This window comes from Rhipicephalus sanguineus, chromosome 2 (genome assembly GCF_013339695.2).
Source record: "Rhipicephalus sanguineus isolate Rsan-2018 chromosome 2, BIME_Rsan_1.4, whole genome shotgun sequence".
NCBI lineage: Eukaryota > Metazoa > Arthropoda > Arachnida > Ixodida > Ixodidae > Rhipicephalus > Rhipicephalus sanguineus.
Genome location: NC_051177.1, coordinates 790,179 through 800,984, shown reverse-complemented (window position 1 = coordinate 800,984; position 10,806 = coordinate 790,179). Strand labels below are relative to the sequence as shown.

The 10,806-nt window shown below is 44.6% G+C and overlaps 1 protein-coding gene across 1 annotated transcript; it reads right to left on the bottom strand.

Annotated features, from left to right (window-relative positions):
• Positions 1 to 244: 244 nt before the first annotated feature.
• LOC125757069 (uncharacterized) lies at positions 245 to 10,784 on the bottom strand. Its single transcript, XM_049412179.1, has 3 exons — positions 10,332 to 10,784; positions 10,079 to 10,263; positions 245 to 1,202 (listed from the first exon to the last, which is right to left on the bottom strand). The coding sequence occupies exons 1-3, from the start codon at positions 10,345 to 10,347 to the stop codon at positions 939 to 941; spliced, it is 465 nt and encodes a 154-aa protein (XP_049268136.1). The 5' UTR covers positions 10,348 to 10,784; the 3' UTR covers positions 245 to 938.
• Between the last annotated feature and the right edge of the window lie 22 nt (positions 10,785 to 10,806).

Sequence of the window (10,806 nt, the reverse complement as noted above, 5' to 3'; positions counted from 1 at the left end):
AGTAGTACCAACTAGCCCAGTTCATTGCGCTCTAAAATGTGTTTAGCTACTTGTGATGCCGTTCAGACCAATCTGCTTGGCACGTTCACAGGTAGCAATAGAACAGAGGGCTGCCGAGATAGCAAAGCCATAAATGCAAGGCCTGCGCGTGCACATCTGAGCTTGCAGAGATAGTGTCCTGCATAGGTCACTTGCTTGATGAATGTGCAATAAATGCAATTTTTTGGGCAATAAAGGTGTGATGACATATGCAGTTTCTACATTTATTTGCTGCAATACAGAAACGTTCTCGATTTGTTCGAGTAGTGATTAGCATTTATGAAAGATAATTAATGCAAGGTCATGCTATATGTATTACTTTCAATTGAAAAGACCCTGTGGCACAATCTTAATTATACAAAAGTAATATACAGCCAGCAGAGTCAACATGCGCCGCACAACTCCTCTCAAGTTTCAAGGAGGCTATCTGGGTAACAGTTGGGAGCATTCGCAACCAGCCGGACAACACATGGGTGGCCCTGAAAAGGGCCGTTTCATGGCAGGCAGCATTTGCCAAGTTTCAGTAAGGTTGAAAGTCGGGTGAATTGGTGACAGAGCATCTGAACATGTAAAGCAGCGCACAGAAAAAAAGACACAAGAGGATTAATATGATTCAACAGGACAACTGTTGCACTTGCCACTAGTTTATTCTTTTAAAAAATATGTATATAGTACATACCCACAAGTGCACCACATGCAACAATGACTTTTGCTCATAACGGTGCTTAAAAAAAATTTGAATGTCGTGCACTTGTGCATGTGTATTACCCCCTCCTTTTTTTCCCTTCAAAATAAGCTAATTGCAAGTGCAGTGGTTGGCCTGTTCAATTGTATTCCTCCTTTCATGTCTTGTTTTTGTGTGCTGCTTTACACATAAGATGATCTAAAGCAGTCTTGGTTCATGTTGGGAAGGTAGGCGAAGGAATTTGCTGCACTCGCAGGACTTCGTGGCCTTTTGTGTTGCAGTGGCTGCACTTCAGCAGCCTGTAGCAGATACCCAGCTCGCTGTGTGCATGTGACTTCACTCCAGGTCCGAAGTCACGGGCAAGAGAACTGACGATGATTTTGGCCAGCTGATCGATCCCTTGGCCTCTGTGCACATGGTACCCATCAATTGCTAAGAACGCACGTCGTGGCTCTTTCGAGGAATTGAGAAACCGATGCTGTAGGAACAAAAAAAATTAGTGCAATTAGGAGAAATGTGATGCATTGAGACAAGAAAGAACTTGCAGATCAACTGAAGTCACTAAACAAAAAGAAAGGGAAGTGAACAACATGGGACCACAGCCTACAGTTTCATAAGATAATGGAAAAATTTGGCAACATAACGTGTTGCTAGTATGCTGCAATGTGAAAATTTTTCACTGCTAGAAGGGGCTCAGCCGGAACTTTTGAAATCAATACACGCTCCTTTGAATGTTTGCATTGCCCCTGTATATGTGGCTTGCACCAATATCACAGCTTGAAATTACATAGCCATCTACCCCGTGTGTCGGAACGGAACTAAAACCAAAAACAAAGATATTTTTGGCCGGAACGAAAATAACAAACGTTATCTATTATTTCGTTCCAGAGTGAAACCCAAATATTTTTTATCAGTTTTCAGTTCCCGGGAAAACTTGGTGACCTGGAACAACCGAGGTCATGCAACGTGAGCAATAATACATATGTCAGGGTATAGTGTTAGCGCTTATCTCATGCAAGAATTCCAAAGTAAAGATGTTCAAATTTTATGAAAAATGAGAAGAGTGGCAACCAGAGCTGTTTATATTAATGCAAGTGGACTTTCGTGTGCCAGTCACACTAGTGTGGAGAGGGAATTCTCGGTGCTGAAGTTTGTTTTATCAGAACAGCGGTCTTGCACCCTCGATGACGGGCTGCTTCTGAGAAAATGCTCACTCCCTTGACACAAAACATAGAACCTGTTCAGAAAATTCGTAATTCACTTTTGAGAAATTTAAATACAGTAACTTGGAAGGGTGCTAGTTTTGGGGTTTTGTGTGGCTGGCCCAGAAGCCCCTCAGGGACGAGACCAAGACAGACCAGCAACCATCTTTACTCTGCCGAGCCTCGGCCGCAACTGCCCGCTGCCAGTGGCTGCTGAGTGCGAGCTGCGAGCGCACCATCGCTCATCATTCTCTTCTTCTACGGCCAGCACGCTCGCAGCCACCGCTTCTATACTGCCCCCTCCCCTCCGGGGAAACTGGGGAGGAGGGCGCAGTAGCCGCTATCCTTGGCCACAGCGGACAGCACGTGGCATGCACGACCACACGTCGGCACGGTTCGTCCACCACGTAACCAAGGTCCCGGTGTTGTCCGTGGCAACTGGGGGCTCCGCATCCATTTTCGGGTTAGCAGTCGTCGTGGCAGCCGCCTTGCTGCCACCGTTTGTGGTTGCCTGCTCTTTCCTGTTGCTGACCTCTGGTTCTTCCTTCCTATAAGTGTATAGAAGCATATAGACAAGTATAAAAGCGGCGGCTGCAAGCGCGTCGTCCGTAGAAGAAGAAAACGAACGATGGCACGCTCGCAGCTCATAGTTGTGGCCGAGACTCGGCGGAGTAAAGATGGTTGCTCGTTTGTCTTGGTCTCCACCCTGACAGGTTTCTGGGCCAGCCACAGCCACGACACCCCACATAGCTCGCGCTAGTCTGCAGCAATTCGTCTTACAGTTACTTGCGCTCCTCTGAAGAATGCGGGAAGAACGTGTTTTACCCGTCCCACGTTCTTAAGAGGAGCGCAAGTTTACCACAAATCCTATGTTTTTATCGTTACTTTACCTTCAAATTTTTGCATAAAAATAAGAACCGCTACAAAACATTATTTTTTTTAGTTCCGGAACAGAAACGGAACTTTTTTCGGTGGAACGAAACTAAAACCGAAACGAAAAACATTTCGTTCCGACACCCTGCATCCACCATTACGATGAATCACTACTGAAAGCTGACCAACCACCACTGAAGCTATAGTGACAGTACTAGAATATGTACCGTACTTACTCGAATCTAGGCCGCTCTCGATTGTAGGCCGACACTCGAAATTCGCAAGGCCAGGAAAAAAAAAAAAAGACTTAATCATGGTACTTGAATCTAAGCCAACCCCCCACTTTCGCACATTGTTTTTTATAAAAAAACATCAGCTTAGACTCGAGTAAATACGGCACATGCATTTCAGATTCAATTAATGGTTGCCTGCACATTTGCATAATGCCCCAACTGCTTTGACACTAACGCAAGGAAGCAGCAGCCAACGAAAATAAATATGAATATTTCAGCCTGCCATACATGGAGAACACGTGCAAGCATCCAATGTTCATATGTGAAAGACAACAGTGTTAGAGGAGAGAGCCTGGTGCGGATAATAGAAGAATTTTGACACAGTAAGCCTGTGATGTACACTTCACTACATAGTCAAAAGTCTGATAAAAACTTGTCAGATGGGGAAGGTACCAGATTAACATATTAGAACGCGCCCCAAATTTTTTAAAAGTACATAAAATTGATGCTTCGGGACCACTATGGCCCCATTGCTCACACTAAAAAAAGCATCAGTGGGGCGCCTATGCATAGCCTATGTGCCACAGCGTGCAGGTAGGGCAAATTACCAAATGTACAGCTAGTTCCACATTTTTCAGATTTCATAAAGATTCCATGAGCAAACATGAAGATTACTACTTTGTAGCAGATAGAGTGTATTCAGATAACATCGGTGCATGTCTGTGGACCCCTTTAATTTCGCTGAAAAAAAAAAAATATTTTGCTGTATGAGTCCCTAGGGCCACGAAACCAATGTTAGTTTTGCGAAAAAAAAAAATTGCCTAAGTCAAAAAGATTTAGACGGAAGTCTTCACTCAGCAGAACTGCTTTCCGCGAATTTCCCGAAAATACGATTTTGACGAGATCCTACAAAGAAATTATTGCAGCTGCGAGTCAATTTTTCCTGGCTTACTGTAGTAACGTGCATTTATAAAATGTTATGTTGCAGTTCTGTTGCCCATAACTTATGCAAAAGAAGTTGCAAATACGGCACCCATTGCTCAATAATGCTCTAATTTCAGATTTTTTCACTCCGCGTCTATAATACTCGAAATTTCCCAAATTTTCCAGAGATTTGCCACGCATTAGGTTAATCATTGTGCTAAGTATGATTGCAGAGGATGGTGTCAGACGCAAAGCATAAATGCATATGGTAAGAAACGTCTCTAAAAATAAAATACTTCGAAATTCAGTTTAAAAAAAAGGCCATCTTCAATTTTCTTTAAACTCCCCAGAATTAAAGCCAAGCACGTGCTCTAACTTAATCTCTAAAAACATGTTGCATTATTTTTGTTAGATAGGAGTTACAAAGCCACCAAAGTGTCCAAATTGACGTCAAGTTCACACACAACCACTTAAAGGGGTGGTGCCATCAAATTTGTGGCTTGTGCATTCTTTGTTGCAAACATTTCTTATTGATCTAGGAAGCATGAGACACACTCCCAAATTCATGTATTCTCTCGAAACTATTTCACATCGCCTTATTTGTATGAACGACTTTCGGTTTCGGTTTCTGGGCAACAAGTTGGACACCGACATCACTGTGTAGGAAGCTAGAACAAGTGCACCCACAAAGTTGTGACACGTGCAGTGCTGCATTGTCTGCTCTCGCACACAGATGCAAGCAACTGTCCGGACGCCTTCAAAACTTGCTAAAATCCTCCATCATCCGCAGATGGTCGGCGAGCTTTCAACAATGACTGGTAAAACCTGCTTTGTCTACGTAACCCAACAGCAGCACCACATTAGTGAAAAGATGCTGCGTGGAGTTTTGCACAAAACTCTCCACAGAATGGTACTGCACTGTTAAACGGAACGTCTCAAACAAGGGTGAAAACCACCTAACGTTATGGAAATTGCAAGCAGTATTGAATCCATTGCAAGAGACTCTTGTCTGCTGAGACAGTCATTTCATAACAACTGACCTACCTTCATTTTAGAGACTAAAAACATGAATTCACTTCACAAGTGCAACCAGTACTTGCTGGAAGCAATCCACACTAACCAGCTGCTGAACTCACTGAATATTGGCATGACTCTGCTGCTCACTACCCGAGGCCAGCAAATGCTGCAATGACATTGCTGTGCCTATAGTGGGGTACAACTTTAGAAGACAGGAGAGGCCCCGCCCAGATGACCGAAGCGCAGCAGCCAATTGCCTCCGCGACTAAAGAAATAGTCCCGCTAGGCAAGTTAGGCATGTTCTCCGTCGGCGGGGTCACCGGCCGTCCGGCTCATGACGTCACCTGAAGTGCGCGCCTACTGGTGGAGGCTCGCATGCATCCGCCTTTGAGGGGAAAATGCCGCTGCCTTCTAAAGTTGTACCCGACTATAGCTAATGAAAGCTGTGATGTTGAGAGGGTTCTTTCAGCTGAGGTACAGAGTCGTCCACTTCCACCTTGAACACCGCACCGTGCGGCCAGCACTCCGCGGAGCGCCTCTCTTGGTTGCTTGGGTAACTAGCGCGTATGCGCAGTGACAGCTCTAGGCGGAGCCTTCGCCGCGTCGTCTGCTAAAGCGCGGCAGCTCTGCCGAATTGTACTTGCTTTGCGGTGAAGCTAACTTCGCTCTTGCTATGCGCATGCAAATCCAGCATCCGGCACGGTTCAGAAGAAGCGAAGCGACTGCACCTTGTTCCGTCTAGCTTTTGCTGCTAGTGTTTTCTTTCATTTCTGGATGCGATCCCACAACCAATAAACCTCGGTCCGTGCATGAGTGAACTTTCACAGCCGCGCTTGAACTCCTACAACTAAGCAACTCAGCTCCTTTGAGCCCAGTAGCCAGAATGTTCCCGCTGCTCACGCAAATGTTTTTGATCAGCTTCAAAGCTAGGCACCGCAAAATTGGCGATAAATGCATGGTAAGGTCTGACATAACAGCTTTAAATGTGCGAAAGTTTGGATTGTTACTCGCCTGAAAACAAAAGGATGTGAGCAATTTGCCAATTTCAGAGAAGTTACATTACATTCAGGCGTTATCAGCACTGCTGCCTTCATGCGCTAGCGAATTTAACTCTCCAATACGGCGCCCTAATTTGCTACTCATGTGCAACCATGCTTATTCGTACCATTCATGCAGAAAAATGAAGAAGCATTCTAATAGAGTTTTCAGCTGAACTCATATCACGCAATCAGTTCACCAAAGAAGCGCCGCTGACAAATGATTACTTCTGTAAGCAGGCGCTGAATAAAGCTTGACTCCCTTTTTATTGCTAGGTGACCCAAAGCACCGTGTATCGCTTTATATATTTCTTGGCTCAAAACTTTAGCACGAAGCAGAAAGTTTTCCGTGAGCCTTCAATTCACAGCGCAAACTTATATTTTTTTTATTGTCGACTTTGTGTCGCCAAACTTTCAGCTGATGAAAACAACCGTGTGAGTAGCGGGAATATTCGAACTGTACGGCACAAAGCATCTGAGTAGCTTAGTTGCGGGAGTGCCAGCCCGGCTTGGCGATCTCACTCATGCACAGGCCAAGGTTTATTACTTTTAAGATCGCATGCAGAAAAAGAAAACAGTAGGAGAAAAAGCAGTGCGGTACGAGGCGCAGTCGCTGCGCTTCTCGATTTCCATGAGATTTAAGTTACCTTCATCGAAGAGCAAGCGCGATTGGGCGGAGCCGCTGCGCTTTAGCAGACGACGCGGCGAAGGCACCACCTACAGTTGTCACTGCGCTTGCGTGCCCCAGCCGCCCGCGAGAGACGCTCCGCGGAGCGTTGGCTGCACGGTGCGGTGCTCAAGGTGGAAGTGGATGCCTCGGTACATCCAAAGGTGAGACAGCTCTCGAATGAAGACCAACATGCTGCACATGCAAATGGCAATGTACGTTAACAAGGACGCGTAAAAAATCGGTGATCAGCTTTTTGTGAATTAAATGTGTCTTTTCCTAGATGTTATCAAGGCTCTTTACTGTCCTTTTGACTTATCAATTTGTGTAAATGTATTTCATGTAGCATTTCTAAACTAAACCCCCCCCAAAAACATGCAGGTCAATGATGGTTCCACGAAAAATGTGATTTCTCTCAAATTACCAGCTTGAAAAATAGCACCCAATTTTTACCCTCTAATTTGAAAAAATATAAAACACAAAAACAAACCACCGTAGTTATGCAATTTGTGTTAGAATGCTTTGGCTTCCTGTGCGACACAATTTGTACAAACCTCACCACCAGACAGGCATAGATGAGACTCTGGCTAAGAACATGTGCAAGGTTGTAACCAAGCTGATCATTGCGCATCATAGCAACAATAAGGCCATCGTCATCACCATGACCAAAAAATAATGAGCCACCGATCAAGACAACAAATGTGTGTGTGTGTACCTTTCATCACATTTACCACCAATCATAACAAGAAACGAGTTCATACATTTGTTCATATTTGTGTGTTATGTGCTAGACAGCTTCACTGGTAACCTGCCTTCACAAAATGGAATGGCTCGAAATTTTTATCACAATTTTACGCACCAATTCAGTCATACACACAACACATTGTAAACAGTGGTAGTTTAGCAATAATACACCAGCAAACGAGCAAGGCCTTATCTATAAGAAAGCAACATTGTGCTTATAAAGCCCCTGTTGCTGTGGTTCGTGTTTGTGCACTCAGCATGTATACGCACTGCGCATAAGCACCACGGCTTGACACAGGTTGCCAGTTCCCTTAGTCACAGTGATGGCAAAGCCGCCTCTCAGCAATCACTCCTTTTGCCTTATAAAAAGCATAGAATAAAGTGGGGATGCCCAATAATATAGATTGTAATATCAAGCACGAATTATGGTGCATGTAAAGAACAGAAGGCTGTACAGCAATCCGAATCGCTCCTTTGCACAGTATGAAGGCCTGTCCACCAGGCTGCACAACAAAACGGTTTTTGCAACATTGAAACACATTTTAAAAATGCAAATCCTGTTGAAACTGCAAAAAGTGTGCTAGATTCTATCACTATAATTTACGGTCCTTCCATTTCCATTAGGATATGATAGCACATTCTAGCCAGTTAGTTGTCTGTGTTTCTAACTTAGAATTATTATGTTTAAGCTGTTGCATTAACGTAGACAGAACTTTCAATGGCAAACTTGTAAGGCATATTGGGAAACACCCAATGGCTCTCTATTGATGAATAAAAGGCTTTTACAGGGCTCTAAAATTGCCAAAGCTCCGAACGAGTGTGACTATTGGTGTTGAATCCTTCGTCTGAGGCAAGCTTTGAGATTGGGCTAATTGCTAATCCATCTTCAACAAAAAGGGTAGGAGTGGACAACAGACAAAGAAGGGAACAAAGACAACCGTTCCCTTCTTTGTCTATTGTACACTGCTGCACTGTTTGTTGACGAACTTCGTTTGAGGTTTCTAGTCTCACTGATATAAGTCGTATAAAAGTTCATGCGTGGAATTTTGTAGATTACCCCTGGAAACTTTTATTGCTCCAAGAGGTCTTTAACATGTGTGAGCTGTCATGTTACCTAGTTTTTTGGCATCTGGGAAATTCTCACACAATTAGTGTAAAAAAATCTTGCAAGTGACTCGCTTATTCCCTGCACCATGGGATGCCCACATACTTTTGCTGTTCCCGTTTGTCCTCCCAAAGAATCAAAGTGCTCCTTAGACAAATAGTTTCCAGGAGGTTACCCACAAAATGCGTGAACTGTGACACATCCTACATTAGTGGAACGAAAAGTTCAAACAAACAACAAAACACCATAAAAAGTGCCTTGAGAAAGGCAAGACGTGCTCAAACACTGGTGGATAATTATTCATTACTAACCAAGCGATTAATTTGGACACCACTGCTCTAATCGCAATGAAGAAAATCTTTATACATCTGATCTCAAATGTGGTATGTGTGCAACTTACTTTAGCTGTACATGTGTTGACCTACCCAGGATATACACCAGCACCCACTGGCACCTAGGCCATAAATAATCACCCTCTTCGCATTCTTTATTGTGAACAAGGGGCCCATAGTGGTTCTGAAACGTTAATTTTAATTGTTGCCTTTTCAAAAGGTACCTCACATACATGAACCCATTTCGTCAACAGGTTTTCATTCGTCCACTGAAACAGATCGAGATAGCAGTGACTTGTGGGCTTTCATTTATTCAAGGGTAACAAAAGTTACCTAACAACGTCATAGTGAGTTGGTTGTCACTGAGAAGATGCGGACACTGGCGGTTTTCTGAATTTGGTATCGCCACATACTGATGTTTCAGTCAAACATTTCTTTTCCCATGCCTTGAAAACACTGTCTTACTCTATTAGTGGCCTTCGGTGAGAAAGGCTAGGACGCTTGTGTCACTACCACTGCCATTGTTGATGAACCATTCCACGGACATTGGAATGGTTTATCAAAATTGTCTCTAACATACGAGCCAGCTCATGTGACGGCACATGCAAGCCATGTATTCTCAAATGCCTCTACTAAAAATGGCACCACGTTGCCTCACTCCGCTAAATCTAAATACTGAAAAGCATCCTCACTGTCCATGTATGTCACCGTCTTAAAGAAAGGGCATTAAATTTCAAGGCCTTGTTTTCCACTGTGTATAATGGCCACATGCAAGATCACTAAAAGGTGTGCACGTAAAAGGTGTGCACGTGCTTAACGTGCATTGTCACCTTCATTTCGGTATTTTCCCTGTATCTCAACATCGTGTGAACGCCTTGTCAATAACAACAGTCAGGTATTTCAGATGAACGCATATACACGGGAGAAAATTGCTAGGAGCACTTACAACTAAGTTTTAAAATTCGTTAGAATGCGGTGCGGACGGTACGCATCTACATACCGCTTTAATCGGGTCTGTTGGCAGTGCAGCAATACGGATATGCTATATCGTCGTGGTCGGCATGTCAGTATTTTAACCCGCAAGACCTCTACCGCATCACTTTACCGCAAGCAATGAGCAACTAGCGCGGCTAAAAAGTTCTTAAAAAAAGCTGCGTGCCGACCACGACGGTACGGCATTTCCCTCAGCGGCGCGCACCAGTATGTCAGCGTAAACTTACCTCGGCGTTCAAGATTCGAACACACGGCAGGCGTTTCAGCGTAGCCGTCAGCTTGCGGTTCAGCAAGCGCGTTTTCTTGACCTGGCGCTCCGCATCGGCGTCTTCAGAGCTGGAGCAACGTGGCAGCACTTTGAAGACGTATACACCACGGGGGCCACATCGTGCTGCAGTTGCAGAACTAACTTCTAAAATGTAAAGAAAATACAACCTTCAGTGACTGATGCCAAGCATCTCACAATTTCAGAATACGTACCCCTATATTGTCGCATATATCTTGAGGGTCCGCGTTGGCACCGCAAACGTCGTTACCACCAACGTACAAAACAACAGTCTACGCGCTGAAAGTGCATCGCAGAGACGGCCTCAGCCATTCGCACAGCGTCAAAACCACCAAAACTAAATGTGCAGGTCTCGACGGATGTTTTCAAGTGAAGGCGACTCCTGCACATGAATTTAACCTGGCTGTCACCTATCAACACACCGCGTAAAGAAGGCATAACTCAAACAAAGCCGGCGACTGCGGTGAGGGGGTGAGGGTACCGAGTAGAACATAGGCAAGTAAAGGCTGGGGACAAGGCCGAGGAATCGTCGGATCTTTCCCTAGCTACAACAGTACCTGTCTAGGGGCAGGGAGTACCTCCCTATGGTAACGTCAGATCCGGTTTCGCGCCAAACCGGGAGAGCCCCGACTCCGGGGATACGCTTTCAAATAGACATCTATGTGGACA

What these genes read in the sequence shown, in the direction of transcription:
- LOC125757069 (XM_049412179.1), bottom strand. An exon ending in TTCGAATCTTGAACGCCGAG is followed by an intron (nt 1,203 to 10,078) that starts GTAAGTTTACGC and finishes TTGTTCCTACAG; the next exon opens with CATCGGTTTCTCAATTCCTC.